The following is a 19712-nucleotide window of genomic DNA, read 5'->3' on the forward strand; positions in this document are numbered from 1 at the left end:
AAGCCATGGTTTGATAATGAATGTCATAATCTAATAGAAATAAGAAATCAGGTTAGACTTAAGTGGTTAAATAACTCTGATGATCCAAATCTAAGCAATTATAATAGAATAAAGCGAGAAGTTAACCGCAAGTTTAGAAGTAAAAAAAAGAGATTAACTGAAAAGCAAAATTAACAAAATTGAAACAAACAGCAAAAACAAAAATATCAGATTTATGTAAAGGTGTAAATTAATTTAGAAACGGGTGGCAACCTAAAGTAAATTTGATAAAAGATAAAAACTGTGATTTCTTAGCTGATCCAAGTGCTATTTTAAATAGATGGAAGAACTACTTTAAAGACCTTTTAAATGTTCATGTAGGGGATATATCAGAAGTAAATGAAGTATATATACACAGCAGAACCTTTAGTTCCAGAACCTAACTTGACTGAAGTTAAAGATGCTATTTAAAGGCTAAAGAATAACAAAGCACCGGGCATTGATTTAATACCAGCCAAGATTATTAAATATGGTGGAAATTCGTTAATATGTCAAATTCATAAATTAATTTGTTTAACACATAATTTAGAACTACATAATTTGTATCCATGTCCAGATATTATTAGAATGGTTAAATCACGAAGACTTAGGTGGGCAGGCCATGTGGCACGAATGGGAGAGGAAAGAGGAGTTTACAGGATTCTTGTTGGGAAACCTGATGGTAAGAGACCTGTAGGAAGGCCAAAACAAAGATGGAGGCATAACATTGAGATGGACCTAAAGGAAATTGGTAGGGATGGAAAAGAGTATTTAGATCTTGCACAGGATAGGGACAGATAGAAGGCTTGTGTTGCCGCAGCCATGAACCTTCGGGTTTAAGAAGGCTAGAGAGTTAGTTAGTTATATTTGTTGTTTGCAAGTAGTTTTCTTGCCACACTCAGATGCAAGTTGTCAACGGAGTTGCAGTGTTGTTATTCTTGATCATTCTGTGAAAGAAAATGCCATAGAATTGACATGCAAAAGTTGATTGATATTTTTACACACATATCTTTAGCATGCAGACAATTATATTTATATTGCATAACGAGTACTAACCTAAGTTATAAGAGTTGTTCAAACTGCTGGGAGAGGCCACAAAGCGACACACTGTCAGAAGCTCACTTTGCAGGAGTAATTGTTGCTCGCTTCAGTACAGTTCTGTTCATCTTAGGGTGCAGTGTAATTTCTCTCACTAATTCCAGAGAGAGAGTCTGAGAGAGAGAGAGAGAGAGAGAGAGAGAGTGTGTCTCTCTCTCTCTCTCTCTCTCTCTCTCTCTCTCTCTCCATACGTTACTTTCAGTGTTAGTGTAAGTTCAGAGTGTATTTGTGTGTGTTTAATAAGATTGTGAGACCATTGAAATGCCAACTAAAAAGTTCAAGTTAGAACAAAGAATTTTTATGTATGACACTTATGTGAAAACCTAGTCATGTTGAGACGTTTGTACGCAATTTTCACAGAAATTCCCTGACATTGCAGCTCCAAGTAGAGAAACAGTTAGGCAACTTTTTCTGTGATTAAGAGAAACTGGATCATTAAAAGCTAGAATTGCTGAGCAAAAATGAAGGATTCTAATGGAAGAAAGACTCGATGAAACTGGGACATCATTAGAATGCTCTCCAAATAAATCCCTAAGTCGTGTTTCACAGAAAGTAGGCATTTCAAAAACATCAGCCCATATGGCTACTAAATTATTGAAACTGAAAACCTGACAGAGAAATAATAGACTCTGTCGAAACAATCCCCACACTATAGATGAACTGAAAGACAATATAAGAAGAAAACTTACAAGAATTACAGAAGAGGAACTCTTGCGAGTTTATCAAAATTTCATCAAAAGCTGCTGGGAATGTGTGAATCCAGTTGACCACCACTTTGAACAACTCTTATAACACAGGTTAGTACTCGTTATGAAATATAAATATAATTGCCTGCATGCTAAAGATATGTGCATAAAAATAAGTGGGACATTAAAGATCGAAAATGCCGGCATCTGGGCCATGCCTCGCTGTCTGCAGTCACGTGCTATCTTGGCCCAGAGCCAAAATGAACGCACTGTACATATACCACAGAACAAAAATTAAGGAAAAACAAAGAAACATAGAAATTGATACCTTAAATGTATCTCTTCCAGAACACGGGTAACATTTTAAATCAACAAAATACCCAACATATAAATGTACACAAATATTTGGAATCCATCAACAATGAAGAAACATACAAATAAACCACAAAATATATTCACAGAATCAACAAATGTAAGGAAAAAACATTCATACGTTTTTAAAAACTTTTTATATAAACTGCACTTTTGATTTCAAACACAAATCGCCTTAGTGTGTCTGTGACACAGGGCTCATTATCATACCACGTATCATACATTCTAATACTTCATTTAAAAACTTTTTTTTATATAGTTTTCGCACCACAATATTAATGCACAAATTTAGCAGGCTGCATACAAAGTTTGTAAAAATGTATCTGTTCAGTATATCACCCACGTAAGTATCATGTTAGTTCAACTTTTCACTGACAATTTAACAAACTAGTAATTCAATATTCTAACGTTACACGTAACTAAAGTTTTAGGAGCAACAACACAATTCGTTCTATATATGTTCATAATAGATATATATCTCTATTCAGTGTTATACAACTCTTTTATGTTTACATATACATTAAAGAGAAATATCATAATTTAAGAAAAACAATATATTTTTGTTTAGGGTTAACACCTTAGGATGCAGCTTTGTAAAAATTTAAAGCTATTTCTGTGCACAAAACAAATATAGATGTTACACCCCATGTAGTAACTAACTATGAATAGCCTTACATTGGTTCTGCTCTATATTCATGGAAATATATGCATTTATATGCATATGGGAAAGGGTAGGAAATGCTGGTTGGAGTACAAACTAGAATATTTTTTTGTTTTCATTCTGGAAATATCTCACAGTAAGTGAAAACATTCCTACCTCACCTGTAGTACTATCATATTTTATATTTACAGAGAAGAAGACAAGATGATTAGAGATCTCTATAGAAGTTCATGTAGGCTTTTAGAGCTGGGGGTAAGGGAAGGGACCTAATTTTCTCTTTCATGTACATGGTGTAATTTTCATAGTTATTCACTTCCCCAACACTGCTCGCCTCCACTTCTTCCTTATCCGAATGATCACCTGTGAAATCAGTGAAAGGCAAGCGTTCCCATACCAAACAATCTCTTGGTTTATTGTTTCTGTTCATTGCATCACCAAACAACGGAACGCCGGGGGAGTCTGGGCCAGAATCGGATGACTGTTTGCCATTGTCATCATTTTCTTCCATATCAATAGGGGCAGGATGAGACTCGGAACCGACAGGAGAAATCTCTGAGAAATCTGAATCTGAATCAACATCCATGTTGACATCCTGATCCGAACCCGAACTCAGTGCCTTTCCGTTCTCTATGTCTTCGCAGATTCCGCTGTCAAATTTCTCTCTCTTCGTTATCTTGTACCGCTTGGACACTTTGTTTTCCAACTCGACGCTTCCGGCTGCCACAATCAAACTGTCCTTTTGGTCTTCATTGTTTGACTCTAGACTCTCTGCAACACCCACAACCAAGTTATCAGACATTTCTTCTTCATTATTATCTGCATTAGCACTACGTTCAGTGTCCACAGTATCAGTCTTCTCGGAATTCAGTTCAGTACGTCTAGCAGTAGGATTGCTAGTATCTATTCGTACACCCCTGTGACTAGCTAGGCTCCGTGCTAGTTCGATAACTGCAGTGATTTGGCTTGCTGTATCTCTTGGTACATCGAAAATAGTTCCGTGCCTTCCTCTTCGATCATCTTCACCATCACCGTCTCTGTTTTCTGCATCTCTAGCCTCTTCATTGTCGGATTCTTCAAAAATTGGGATCACTAGGCGACGCAACTGCCGCTTTTTACCCTTCTTTCTCGGAAATCTCCTCTTCCTGTTCTTTAGTTCTGGATGCTCACTGTCAATGTTTCGGCGAAGGATCTTGTGAATAGCAGTTCTACAGACTTCCTGCAGTAAAAGTGGCTCGCAATCAGCTGGAAGAAAGAAGGAAAAAATCAGTTACACTTTTCAAAAAACATTACGTACAGAAAATTTTAAAATCAGGACTGGGCCAGTATCAATGGATACCAGTGGAATCGGAAACTAATGGTTTGAATTTAACTACCAATACCAAATTATAATTTTAAAAAAGCTAGGTATCTTGTAAGGTCAAATAACACAGACTTGTAAAGTCTAAATATCCCAGAAATTATGCAAAAATTCAAAATTTAAATGTATTTTACATCAGTTTGTTGTAGAATAATTGAGTATGTAATTAAATGGCATCTATTCTAATAATCTTTATTATTTCATATGTGGATATTTCAAAAGAGAACTCCGATATGGTTCTGATGGAATACTTCTTTGTTAACATTTATAAATAATTTGACCAGATTCTCTGCCATGCACACCTTTTAATTCTAACGGGCTTTCTTCACCCTGTTGTAACTTTATTATCCATGGAATATCGATCTCTTTTTTTTTTACCGGTACTCATAGAGTACTCTTTATGCTGTAAATATCAAATTGTTATCAGGTCCCCCACCAGAGACATTGGGAATCAAATTTTGAAAAAAGAAAAAAAAAATGAAAACTTTTGAAGAGCTATAACTTAAAGAGGAAACTTTTCTGCTAAAAGATTGGATGTATATGGAGCATTCCATTGTCACATGTGGAACATGTGATTACATTTTTGATATTAAAGTAACAATTCTACTGATAGTTAAGCAACAATTTCTGTGCAACATTATTAAAATCCTTTCCTAGATTTATAGCTATAAGTGAACAATTATGTGTCACAGGTGGGACAGACAAAACACTGCCTCTTTTCTTAATAAGAAATTTATTTTAATTTCTGTAAATTGTCAAATGATGAAAAATAAATTATTTAAGACGGAGAAGGTAATTGATAGAGGCATGCAAATTTTGTTTTTGACAAAAACACGAAATATGAAATAACATGCTGTAATGTTCATTTTTCATGTTTCTGAAAGGTGTGAGGTGCATTTTTCTACCCTGTTTTGTCACGAAATAATGCGAAATATACTCTTAAACACGAAATTTACCGCTTATATACCGACGCGACACTTTCTGAAGTCTGAAGTATCCTGTGAGTTATGCAATTCACGGAAAATTTATTAATTCTGCTGTAAATATTTGAGAAGCAAAAATGGAACCCTTTACACAGGAATAAACTTAATATTCTGGTAACTACATAAATGTGTTATTAGAAGGGATATGGTTATTTTGTGTAATAAGTGCAGTTTTAATCAAATTTAGGATTATATTCACATTTTTAAAACCAAAATGTAATTTTATATCGCACTTTTGATGTGATTATTCACCACTATAACACCGAAATTTTATTTATTTACCGCTTTTGAACCTGACATCGACTGTTTTTGCACCGAAATTTTGCTTTTTTATTTACCAAAAATATGTGCCTCTAGTAATTGACCTTTGAATATTCTAGTGAAGTTGAGGGGAAAATGTAATAGTTACAGGAGAAACTAATTGCTTTTTGGTGTCACAAGTGGGGCACAATACAAAACAAAAGTAAATCAAAAAGTTAAAATAAACGAACAATATGTAATATACCTTGTACCTTCTACCTTAATTATGTAAATACTTGAATTTTTATCCAAATTACAAGTCTAGATTGTTCACTCCCAAGATAGAATAAAGTTACAGCATTGCATTCAAATTTAATAATTGAGATTCAGGGGACTTTGACATGGAATGCCACATATGTTTCCTCCAAAAAAATTATACCTCTGATATTACATTACTTCACTACTAAAAAAAACCTAAACTTTGATTTTTCTTCAAAATTGAATATCAGTTTTGGCCTTAAATTTCAACCATGTGCAAAAGAGATCGTGAAAAAAGGTACAGAGCATAAAATGTAGCTTGAAATGTATTAAAAAGAATGTTTTTTACCCTAGCTTTCTATAGTTTTTCTTCCTGCGTTATCATAATTATTGGAACTGTCTGCAAAGGCCAAAAATGCCTGCCATTTTCAAACGAAGTCAAGTACTAGAAAAATAATGCCTGTTTTGAAGTACCCTTGCATAGGGGTTATAACAACAAAAAATAAAAATTGTTAAAAATGGTCGAGCAACCAGTGCTGGGCCATTTGGTATGGATTGACCCCATTATTGTTGTTATTATTATTATTATTATTACAATATTACTGATCAAGCCACTGAACCAAATTATTTAAAAGCACTTAAAAACCCTTTTGATTGTGTAGTGGTTTCTTCCTGTTGTATTTTATAATAATTTGTACGTTTACGGTGAAATATTTCCTCTTTAAATAGTAAGTTCCATCAGATTAAAATATGCCTCAGCTAGGATAATTTCATAAAGTATTCCCTCCCCAACCTATTCTCAAAGCAAACAAACAAACACCACCTAGGAATTTCCACGAGAACTGGTTAAATGAAAAGTATTAAGAATTTAACTGCTGAAATATATAAATGTATTTACAAATTATTCTGTCGCTTCCGAAACTTTATCCGAAGAAAACATTTCATCTATTTGAGCAACATTGAAGGTTTATAGCAAGTCACATGAAAAATTTCTGCTGACTGTTTGAGTTGCAATCAGACACAAATACAGGAGGCTTTATTCATTGTAATTTTTCTCTAGGAATTTCAATTACTTATTTTACCATAGCAAGTAGCCGCGCTTCAAAAATGTCAGCTGTATTTGTGCCAGGTGAATTTTCTAAATTCCATGATTCATAAGATGAGTTCCCAGAAATTTCTAGGTCAGTGGGAACTCTGCCTCTCCAAGCATTCCCCTCACGCCTCTTTCAGCAAAAATATTCAGTTTTAAAATTTTTTACTGTCGTATCCCCTTCCATACCCTTGTGGGAACAAGATGTTGCCCAACCATGTCACCACCCCCTACCATGCCTAGAGAAAGATTCTTGGCAAATCAGATGCAGCCCTGGGGGGTTGGTGGTTCTTAAATCACAATATTTATGGCTGTAGTTAATGCTCTCAAGTCCTCTCAATAATTTGCCTGTTCTTATATTTTGCTTTAGAAATAAAGTCTGCTCACTTAAATAAACAAAATGTTTCATCATCATGCACTTGAAGAATTCTCACACCTTAATTACTGACTGTGTTCTATCAAAATATTTCATAATAATTTGTTACATCTCCAATATGATACTTTTCAGTGTCCCATATTATTTACATTCTCCGTGGTCACATAGCTATTAAGAAAGTAAGAGGGGGGAAAAGGGGCTTATGACCAGGATGAGGCACTAAAAACTCTCAAAATAGGAAAACAAAAAATCACCTAAAAAATATGAAATAAGTACTAAAATTAATGAACATTGATATATTTTTCATCCTTTTCCCAGATCAGGTACTCAAAAGACACTTATGAATAAAATAGACTAAATCAGTCACTATGAAATTCATGTATCTCTCTCAGAAATAGCCTGAAACGGTTTTTAAATGTAAAGGCATATAATTTTCTGTCAAAAAAAAAAAAAAAAGAATAGGCATTGAAGGGCAAATCCTCATCCTTTTTATGACTAGGTTGTAAATTTCTTGCCTATTTGACTTTTTAATTCTTTTGTACTAAAACAAAGGCTTTAATGTTTTGTTTTTTAAGTTCATTTCACGCTGTTTCTAGACCGAAAATGCATTTTTATAGTGCCTATAAATGTCTATTTTGAGCATTAGTGCCTATTTTGCTTAAGCATGTCTAAAATGCCTATTTTTTGCTTACTTCAGCTTTTTATCACATAATTGGGGCATTTGTTCAAATTGGCACAAGCTCTTTATATCAGAATTACTTTTACTAACAATTCCCTGCAATGCTAAATTTCGTTCAAAATAGTATTAATAGTTTGTGAATCGTTAACAGCTCAGTGAACATTTATGTATAAACTTTACTGCTAAATGATAAATTGTAATGCTAATACAGTAAAACTGTGAATCAGAACAAGAAAATTGAAATAACTAGTTCATGTTCAATGCCTATTTTAGTGTTTTTCTTCTTGAATTTTGGGGTGCCTTTTAGTGCCTTGCCTATTCTCATCATTTTGGTGCCTATTTGAGAAGTTTTAGTGCCTATAAATCTGCCCCTAACTTATGACATATTACTGCATAAAATTATAAAACAAATCTCCAAGTTCAGCACAGCCAATGTTCTTCATAAGTTGGGGTCACTGAATGTTAGGATAGATCTTGAAACCTCCTCTCAGCGTAATTCAGAGAATTTTAATTATGAAACTTACGCAGTTTGACAGGTTCCATTTCTTCGGCTGCAGTAGGAACAACGAGGGAAGCAAAGGACACTGGAAGGACCGACTTAACATCCCAGGTCGTTTCAGATGATCGAGTGATTTGCAACAGCTGATCATTAAGTGGCATCACGAGCACTCCTCCCACCTGAAACAAATGAAGAACTCTAAAGTCAAGGGCATGGCTTTAAACAGAAAGTCGAAACACGCACAAGAAAAGAGCATCATAAATAGCGCAAGACAGGATAAATTACACTGCTGTACAAAATGAACCTTGTTGAGAGTTGGTTTGGAAATGAGAGATGCTTTAACTTAATTGGAGGATGCTGATTACAAATATGCAATCCATTTTTTCCCCACCATCAGATTTTTCACTATTTGGAAAAAATATTTCCAAATATCGATGTTTATTTATGATTGGCAAATGAGAGATGCGGTAGTAGATAAATTCCGAGAAAATAGTACTAACTTTTTCCGCAAAACTGTTTTATTTGTAGTTCTATTAATTTCAATGGCCACTGCCACCATCCTCGTTGGAACTTGTTGCACTGGTTGTTAATAGAACTACAAATAAAACAGTTTCGCGGACAAAGTTAGTACTATTTTCTTGGTATTTATCAATGTTTACATATGCTATTTGTGTACCCTAGAAGCTAGATTTTTTCCTCCAAAAGGACATGAATTTTCATAATAAATTCAAAATATCATTGTGAAACATGTCAGTTTTTTATGCCTTTTCACCTGGAAGCTCCGCTTGTGCTTATCTTCACATACCAACATCCATCAGTAATCCATCATCACTGTCGTGTTCTTAGTTCACTCAAGTTAGCAGAAAAACTGTCTAAATGTAAATACAGAAAGTGAATCTTCAGGCCCACTGTGCACCCTAATGTTTTGAACTTTTGCAGCATATTAGACACAATGTTCTTGTAATTTTCATATTTGTTGTTCCGAAGAAAATTGTGACAAATATCTGTGAATGCATTTCAAGCTTCCCTTTTTACACGTGTCATACTATGTTCAAAGTCACTCACAAAGAACACCCATGCCCTAGCGAGGATTTAATCCCAGGACCCCTGATGATGGCATTATGTCTTAAAACAATACAATAGAGGATAACTTTAAACACTTACTTTAATCAGGTTTTTCATGTAGTTTTCATGGTTTTCTGGACAAGCTGCTCCACAGTACACACGATCATACTGCCGAACATCAGAACCCAGGCACAGGCAGTTGCCTGTAATTTAGTAACATTTATATTAGTACCCACTTACAATTTGTCTATTCAAACTCTTTTAGAAACATAACAGTAATTAGTTTTATGCAAAAATAGTTCTTACAAATTACAAGACACTGAGGAATTATAATAATTAAAAGTGTAGTAAAATAGTATTGCTCCATGAAATTACTGTATATCTACAAATCCAAAATGCCATCGAATGTAAGGCATACCTTAAATATTGCTTTAGCTTTTGTGAAAAAATTGACTTCCAATTTAAGGTGCACAGATGTACATAATACTGGTATACCATTCACAATACTATCATTGCCATTAGCAAATATATTTACCATTTGATAACAGGACATTACACTGTATTACACAAATTCACGATTTAAATTACAACAGGAGCACTAGTGTTATTTACGATCAGTTACTAGTAGGTACTAGTAGCATGTGGTCATGACTGTTATGGAAGAAACATTGAAGTTACACAATATTTTTAAATATTCAGAATACGATGTGAATACCAGGAACTATAACGAAGCTGGAACTGTGTTGATAATTATGATAGGCAAAAATAACACAGCAAATGCAGACGAAACTGATATATACACACTGGTCCTTCAAAGCAATCCTTTATAATCTGCACCTCATATTATAACTGGACTGGGGCTCTCAGAAATGATTTGAAAATAAAGCAGTTGACCTGTACTTGAAAAGCTGGGGCTGGAGAAAAATGCAAACATATCATTGCAGTTTTCCCTCCAAAAGAAGCAGGTTGGTTTAAGAATTTACAATAATATGACTGGGCTACATGCCCATATCCATTTTTTTTTTGAGGGAGGGGCTAGATCCAAAAATGTGTATCTGATCTAGCCTCTCCCTCAAAAAAATCTTCCCTGATTATCCCCCTCCCCCATTCCAACAATCAGCCACACTGTTGCTTACAAGCGTACATGGCGTACAGCTTAGTGTTTATTGTTTACGGTAGTAATTGCTGCCACAACAGTTTTAAGCAATCCGATTGGCTGTGACATGACATCATCAGTGCGAGCACAATGTGAGGTTAAGTTAGGTTAGATAGAAGAAAAAGTGCTGTGGTACTAATTCCAACCATTCTTTACATTCAATTCTCCGAAGTATTCAAATAGCTCTGTGTTCCGCAAATTAACAATGAATTATTTTCCTGTAGTTTACGGATATTACAAGCATAAGAAAACAGTTTTTTTGTTGTGACGTTTCACGAGAACACATGCTCCCTTCATCAGACATTTATTTTCATTTTGACTAAAGATACAGTTATAACAATAGTTAGCAATTTTTTAAACAAAAAAGAATCCATTATATAATGGATATTGTCAATGTTACATTGTTGTAATATAGCAACCTAACTGTGAAAAGAAGCAGTCTGTTTTATTTTGATTTGATAAAAAAAAATTTGATCACGTTATTTTTTAATTAAAATTATGAATCCCAAATATCAACAGGTAATTCAAAGTCGTCATTCTTTTCACAAAGTCTCTTGATGTTTTCTGTTACATTAAATTTAAAAGATGGTGGCTTACTCCATTTGTGAAAAAGAAAACTCCATACTGGATCTATGTTACCATTTTCATTATTTAATTTATTCCAGTGTTCTTCTACAATGAACGAAGCTTCCCAGACATTCAACTCTATGTTTCCCGTCAATCTTTTTAAAACCCTTCTCTTTTTAATCAAATGCTTCTCTTCGATGATGTGAGCTGACAAACCTGTTCTTGGGTTTAGATTTATAATGTCCAAATCGTGATCGTGCCATCTTATTGCCATTTTCCTTGCTGTTTGTCCTACATAATCCTTTGAACATTAACAACTTATATTATATATTCCTGTGGTTTCCACATCTGGTAGAGAGTTTCTCATTTTGAATTCATTAAATGTATACTAAAATTAACAATGTTTTCAAATTTCCTTTAATTTTCTTATACCAGCATCATTGAACAGTTATGATAATTCTGTGTTTAGAAAATAATATATTTATAAATTAAATGTTGCATATTAGCAATTATTATGATAATAAAGATCATGTCTACATGCGAGTTAAAAAAAGGACATTTTCCCATCATGACTGCTGTTCGAAAAAGTTGGGACAAAAATTAAAAACAATGGACTGTCCCAACTAATCAGGATGCCTGGTAGCCTTGCATCAATGTTCATAAAACTAAAACTACTCAATATTGCATAGTGCAGACTTCTGGAGCCTGCCTCTCTACATAATAAACACATTCATTTTGCAAGAATAAAATTGAAATTTTTACAAATTTGAAAAATCGTCAGTGTTACTTTCGTAGTTTTTTTAGGTTCACATTTACATATTTAGTAGTTCGAGGGAGGGCCATGGCCCCCATGGCTCCTCTCCTGGGCATGGGCCTGCTGGGACTATCTTCACTGAAAAAGGAAATCATACTGAATAAAACAGCAATATTAGTATGCCAGTTTTCTTTTTCTGGTTACATTTAAGACATTGGTTCATTCTCAAACTATTTTCATCTTCGCACATAATCGACTTGCACCTGATCCAAATTTTGTACGTAATACATTATCTGGATGCATTGGGCAAGACGATTCATCACCAAAAAAAAAGTACAATTTAAAAGTTTACTTGCATGGTAATACATAATTATCTTTCGAAAAATAAAGTGAGTAGACTCGTGTATTCTTCATAATTTCCTTGCCGCATTTCAGTGTTATCCCCCCATGCCAGTCTTCTGTCAATCAATTCTGTTTCCCCCGAATTACTTACAAACTTCATTTTCTTGATTCCACGGGGTGGAAACACATGGAAACTTTTCACTTGTTCTGATCCATGATATTACTTAGAGCCAAAAACTGAACAGTATACATTACTCTTTCGCACATTCCGCATGCTTTGAACAATTTCAACACAGCACAGTGTCCTACATACAGTAGTTCCCGAAATTCTAACCAGATGGATAATGGTGAATACAGTGGTGTATTTATACATATGTACTCTAATCCAAGGCACACACAATTTTTCAACATGAAATGAAAAAAAAAGTACACCTTAGATTCGAGGAAATACTGTAGCAGTAATGGCAAATTATGGTTTGGTAAGATTGATTGTATAGCTTTAAGGATTTCTCCGGTCTGAAATAGAGTTTTTTAAAAAATCAATTTTTCACAGTTCTCTCTGAGAATTCAAAAACACACTGTTTGATGCATTGGATTACAAAGTGTGATTTACAGTTTCACTCATATAAATTGCAGTTTTTGCAACAGTTATGGTCAGGAGATAAGGTTATGCCGATGGGGCTCATTTCTTTTCAAAGTATAGATATGGAGCTTGGTGTTGGTTTACAGACATGGAGTTTTTTGTATCCCTAATTGCAAATTGTCTGTACTGCACAGCCATAAATATATTTTGTGTACCTACCCTACAATCTTTTTTATTATCAGTGTTTTCCTTTTTACTATTTTCCATGGCACACCCTGTATATTGAATAACAATATCATGTGAAGGTTATACGGTGGAACCCCAATTTTACGTTCCTGGATTTTACATTTTCCCACATTTAAAAGTTTTTTTCAGCTTGGTCCCCTGAAAAATGTAAAATCGAGGTTTCACTATAATTAGTTAAATACACACAATAAATAGCTCAAAAGAAATAGAAAATTTTAAATTGAACCTTCATACAATTAGTTTTATTCGATGTAATGTGAATGTAAGATGGAAGAATAACACAACTGCTTTCCAGAAATAGGAAAAGAATATTATCGGTGAAGAATGATTGAATGATTACCTTTTACAAACTTTGGTTCACAGAAGTCATATTCATCAAGAGCATGGGAAGTTCTTCTGAATTCTTCCAACTTCTTATTTGCGTAGTTGACCACGTCTTCATGCAGCTCAACACCATGGTTTATGCCATATGAACCTAGAAAAGTAAGTGATTTTAAAAGTTAATTTAGAATATTTTATAGCAAGTTTAGAATAGATATTGGTATTCTGTTAAATATTCACAACACAACCACCTTCATAATATGAAAGGACTTTGCTTTGCATCTAGTTGGTTAGAAAGTGCAACACTGAGTCGTCTACATCCTTTATTTGGTATCAGGTAGTGCATTGGTGTCTGCACCATTTGCACTATGTTCTTCAGCAGTGTATGTATGTAATACTATTTTAAGTGTTCGGCATATTCTTATTGAATGTGCAGATTTTACTGTTCTCACACAAACTTTTAATCTTCCCAACTGTTTATCATCCATGTTGGGAGATGACAGTGTTTCAGTCAATGTTTTTAGCATTTGGAGAAGAATGGACCTTTTACACTGTTTCATAAATAACCACTTGAAATGTGAATACAGTGCGGTGTTTGAAAAATTTCAGTGGAGAGATACTGACTTCCCAAAGCAACAAATAGTGATTTCATTTTCATTGTTATCGTATGGAACACTGACTACCCACAATGACATATTTAAGCTGGGCTGTCGGACCTTAACCAATATCAAAATTCATAGATCTATACAAATTTGCCAATATTAATGCAATTTGTGTTTGACATGATAAAGAAAAAAATATTTAGGTTAATAGACTCTTGACAATTGTTACTCGATACTGCTATGTATTTACAACAAATATTTATATTGTGATATAACTAATGCAAGAAAGAACTTTGAACTTTTCCCCCCGTTATAGTATCCCCAAGAGGAAACTATTTTTGCAGGATGACGCTCTCCTCGCACCTTTTCTCTTAAAAATATACCTTGTGAATACACATACAATTTTATTGGAAAACAACACTGGTATGTCTTAAGTTTTAAAATGAAAAAACATGGGACAATCATTTTTGACATGCCTTGTAAAATGTGGATCTAGAATTACCTTAACCAATTCTCAAACGTCCAGTGTAGATGAAATATTCTGTAAACATTTATGAGTGTAAATAGTAGATTCCGATAAAGTTCAGACATAAAATTTACTGATACCAATAACCAATATTCTACCACCCTATACTAAAATTCCGAATGGTCCTTGAGGAACCTGAATGGATCATTGACCTCCTTAATAAATGTGTGTTTTGAGATGACTGCAGTGCAAAAGAAATTGCATATTTAGACATTTACTTTTTTAAAAAGTGAGATTATCCATAAAAATTATAACACAATGGCAGAATTTTACACTACATTATAATATATTTATTAGGGCTGAGCTGATACCAATTCAACCGATACTGATGCCGATACTGTTACCGATTCTCACAGATACCGATACTTGAAAATTGCAAAAATTAAAATTTGTTCAAAATATCAAAAATCAATGTTGGAATGTAAATATTTTTCTGCAATTACATGCATCAATTTACCAAGAAATTTGCTTTAGAATATTCAAGAATTGCATCAGAATATCAAAATGGATGTTATGTAATCACAAAATACAGTTTTCATCCAAATTTGGTGCAAAATAAAAATCAAGTTTGAATTTTGCACAATTTCCAGGATAATTGGACTCCTTGAAAGTGTCTCTTGGCATTTTTTCAGACCAATATGCCGGAAAAGTAAAGTAAACAACTTACAACTCCTTCATGTCTTCGCAAAATTATTAACTACGGTTCCACTTTTTCAGCTTATTAAGGGGGTATGACTGCATTCTCCCTGTACCCTGGCTAATAATACCCATGGTCAAAAATGATGGTGGCACAAACTTAACAACCCATAAAAATTTGCACAATTCTCAAGACATATAATATACCTGGCATCTGGGAAAGTACTGACTAGCACGCATATTAAAATTCAAACAAACAGCAATGAGGTACCTATATTTTATGCACAACCAGTGACAGATGGGGGAATTCACTTACCAAGAATTAATCCGACCATGGTACTCAGATACCCAGTACCACTTCCAAGATTCAGGAAACTCAACCCAGGCTCTAACTTCAAACTTTCCATCACTTCCGAGTATATACACGGAGCAGATAAGTGTAAGTTCCCACTTTTCCATGCCAAGTCCTTGTAAGCATTATCCTTGAAATCCTCTGTGTAATAATCAGCTCTGTCCACAGCTCGGAAAACATTCTCGACAAGGGAACTCTTAATGTAGTCGGCCTCGAGTAAATTATCAATTAGGTCATCGTTATCTTCACCGGCACTCACAGCTCCTCCCATGGTGGCGATGAAACTCTTGGCAAGCAAAAAATAATATATGTTCACAGAGCTGGATGGAAAAGATTCTTTAATTGGCACCTCAATTCTCTATCAAAGGTCTGTATCAATGACGAAGTCGCCACATTAGGAGGCACTTATTTCACCTAGAAAAGAATGGTATATGTTATATACAGAATCTGAAATAAATTTCTCCCTTATAATAATAAATATATACAGAAATTTAGTGTTGTTATTGGAATTGTTAAAATATCACTAAAGTTTGGGCAATTTATACCTTTTTACTGAATGATCAATTCTTGCAGTATATTACCCTTTGATTTCTACAATTATTTTGGATGTACGACAGTAAGAGCTAAAAATTGTAAAGTTTTTAGCCATATTTTGATAATTTCACACAATACTAAATTTCTCCTAATGGTTCAAGTATATGATTGCTTATTCCAGAACTATCAATAATTACTAAATTCAAAATACAAATAAGAGTTAATATCCTTTGGGGCATCTTGAGCCAATGGTGTGCCCAAGTGCAATTGGTGGGGATTATCATGGGGGGCATTGTAAATGCAAAAAAGAACAGTATCACTCATAGCACGCATCTTTAAAATGTCGCAAGCTACTGACATTTAACCTGATTCCCACCAATACTGACACCGACGCTTGAAAATTGTAACAATTAAAAGTTTATCAAAATATTTATTATTATTATTATTATTATTATTATTATCATAAGCATCAATTTGCCAGTTCTGCTTCAAAATATTCAAGAATAGATCAGAATATGCAGTCTAAGGTATCATGCACTGGCTCCGGGGAATCACCTTGGAGAATCGTAACCACATTTCTCTTGAGATTTCTGCTTGTGTATTGGACCGGTGGCCACCCACCATTGTGAGAAAATGAGGGAGCCACATATGAGTAATGTAACCTGGTCATGGATACATACAACAACGACTGCAGTTCATTGTGCTGACCACACATCACTCCGTATCTGGTTGGTTCAGCAGGTGGGAGTGGGGCTGGTAAGCCAGGTTCTTACTTAGCAATGGAAAATTGAAAATCATTATATTCCTAAGTAAAAGATAAACTAAAAAAAATAATTCAAACCTGTTTCACTATTGCAATAATATTAAGAACAAAGGAAAGTCTCGACCAGAACAAAGCTTTAAAAAATGTGACACTAAATTACATTTTGTATCTTTAAACATATCTTACATTATTAAGTATTAGGAAAGGAATGCTTTGAAGACCTGCCCTCATATTTTTACCATTCTAGGCCTATGATGTCCCAGTAAGATTTTTGTTTTTTTTAATTTACATGTAATATTATTTTTCATATAATGTTACTTAGATACCTCTTATGTAATTACAAAATAGACTTTCCATACAATATTGATGGAAACTTAGAATTTTGCATAATTTTCAGGAAAATTAGACCCTGTAATACCAGAAAAGTATCGGCCAGTATCAAATAAAATCCAACTGGTACATTCTGATACCGATACCACTGGTATTGGTAGATACCAATACATCTGCATTGTTATTGGTTCATCCACAATGATCACTCAAGTGATTGATTGATTTGGTGTTTTAAGTCCACTTTATGCACTGTAAGGCTAACCAGGACTGGACCTACAGTTTAAAGTGGAATCCGAACCACCATGTGCTTCCACCAGGTATCGAACCCGGGACCTCTTGATTACATATCGCTCAAGTGTTAGCACTGCATTTACTCTACACAAATGAAGCTTTGAAATAAAATCATCAATAGAATAAAAAAAAAATATCAAAGCACCTGTAAGCTGTATGATAAGCATCTTGTTATCATGCAAGTGCAGATAAGATATTATGCATTTGCTAATCTTTTAACCTGTTGCTTAACAGGCTTGAATTAATATTTTTATTATCAAATAAGGTTCACATGCAAGATAAAACAGCTTTGTAATGGTTCCTCCCTTCACATGCCGAAATCATTAGCATGTATTAAGTAACACAACAAATCACTCATTTATATTCAACAGCCTTGCACAGCTCTGTGTATTCAATATGCTTCACACGTTGTTCAGCTGTGATGTCATGATTTGCACAACACAGCAAGAATACAACCAGCAACATGTGTATTTAAATGAGAGTATATTACTCAGCACAAAATCTAATGCAACCATAAAATTAAATATTTTCATTGTTTTCGTAATGCCTACAATGTTATTTTTACTGTAGTATCTTAATCTTATGAAGACTGATTTGTTATTGAGCTAATCAAGATGATGAGGATGAGTGATGATAAGAAGAAATTGATGAAGGGACGCACAAAGAATGCCCAGGTGGGATTCAATTCCAGGACACCTGGCATTGTAGTGCAATGTGCTAACCACTCCACCACAGAGGTTGGAAAGAATCTTATAAACAAACAAGCAACTAAAACCTAGGCCCAACTTCATATTTTTTTATGTAGTAGAACAATGTATGATTATGCAAACAAAAAAAAACATAAATATGTGTGAATAACTCAAATGATTTCTACTGGCTATCCTTCATTGTCTGAAATTGTGTAAATTTTATAGATAGCAGCAATTTGTATGTTGGGTAATTCCATGTCAAATCAACCAAGAAAAAATAAATTTTGGAATTTGATGTCATGGATTTGACTAATTTTTGTTATACACGTTTCATATCACCTGAAATATAGAAAATATATTGTTTTTATTTTTCATGTTGCCGGTTTTTGAGTTATTGAAATTTCAAAATTGACAAAACTGCCCAAACATCGCTCACCGCTGAAACTTTAAATACAATTTGCAAGAGACCTGTTTCAACTACAGGGCTGGACATGGTCTCATTTTAAAGCTTATGAAGAGGGCTTTCATTTGATATACAACATGCTTGGTTCTTTGTGAAAAACAAATTTTGAAAGTATTTCAAAATTTTATTTTACAATTTCGAAAAAACAAAATTTTTAAAAATTTTCAAAACTTTTACACATATTGGTACACATCTACTGAAGGTTGTCAAAATTTCAAGTGGTATCTCTTTGGTATCATATGAAAATTGAATTCCTTTCAAGACCATGCCATGATTAAATTAACATATTTTACATACCTAACCACATTATAAATACAGAAGCATACATACCAAGAAACTGCTTAGTGATACAGAAAGTCTTTCTTTAATAAAATGTACGATGCTTGTGTCATCTCCTCTTGCTTCAGCTGGTATGTTCTACCGATGGCTGTTACAGGGTCCACTGTGCAAAGGACTGCGTGTCTTGGGATTTTAAGAACATCTGATCACCTTGGATAACTAAATGACTGTGCTGGACCACAAGGATGCAAGAAAGACACCTGCACTTCATGTTCTACATCATCTTTCAAAAGTACACATCCCACCCAGCAATTGGCATCATACACAAAACCTGTGATGTGTTCAAAGGGTACATTTTCAACATCTGCATTAACTTTAACTCAATGTACCAAAGTTTCTTCATATGCAGAAAACACTTTAGTCTCCACTTTTTCTGTGCTTACTGGTATGAATGCATGAAACCTCCGAGTCCCTGTTACAGCTACAGCTTCACCAAACCGTGTCTGTAAAAGTCTCTCTTCTTCCAAATATTCATGATTTGTCACATAAAAGAAAAAGTTATTGATGGAATGTTCTCCTTTCCCCCACTCAAATAGCTGGAGTGGTGTCATGATTTGGTTTGAAAGCTTTGGCTACCAGCCTCTTTACTGTCCCTCCAACAACATCACACAATCCCTTACCATATGCTGTTGCATAAAAATGCCATGAAGGGTAATTGATTGTCTGCCAAACTTATAGAAAGTAAAAATAAAAAAATATATATTTTCTATATTTCAGATGATAACAAACATGTTTACCTAAATTTAGTTAAATCCATGACACCAAAGGTTTATACACTGGTCGATTTGACATGGAATTACCATTGTCAAAATTCTGGATTAGTTTATCAGAAAATG

General features: G+C 34.1%; 1 protein-coding gene across 3 annotated transcripts in view; it reads right to left on the minus strand.

Annotated features, from left to right (window-relative positions):
• Positions 1 to 2238: 2238 nt before the first annotated feature.
• Positions 2239 to 19712, minus strand: part of LOC145994476 (protein-L-isoaspartate O-methyltransferase domain-containing protein 1-like) — a 38803-nt gene continuing 21329 nt past the window's right edge. For 2 of the 3 annotated variants that reach the window (XM_083130614.1, XM_083130620.1), the window contains exons 2-6: positions 15432 to 15881; positions 13371 to 13505; positions 9482 to 9585; positions 8343 to 8496; positions 2239 to 4077 (exon numbers count right to left, since the gene is read on the minus strand). In XM_083130614.1, coding sequence (XP_082986740.1) covers positions 3044 to 4077; positions 8343 to 8496; positions 9482 to 9585; positions 13371 to 13505; positions 15432 to 15738 — 1734 coding nt within the window. In that variant the 5' untranslated portion in view covers positions 15739 to 15881 and the 3' untranslated portion in view covers positions 2239 to 3043. Of the gene's footprint in view, positions 4078 to 8342; positions 8497 to 9481; positions 9586 to 13370; positions 13506 to 15431; positions 15882 to 17371; positions 17391 to 19712 lie in introns of those variants that run through there. The other variant, XM_083130624.1, reaches the window with a different exon arrangement.

This window comes from Lepisma saccharinum, chromosome 1, assembly GCF_977018435.1.
Source record: "Lepisma saccharinum chromosome 1, izLepSacc3.1, whole genome shotgun sequence".
Taxonomy (NCBI): Eukaryota; Metazoa; Arthropoda; class Insecta; order Zygentoma; family Lepismatidae; genus Lepisma; species Lepisma saccharinum.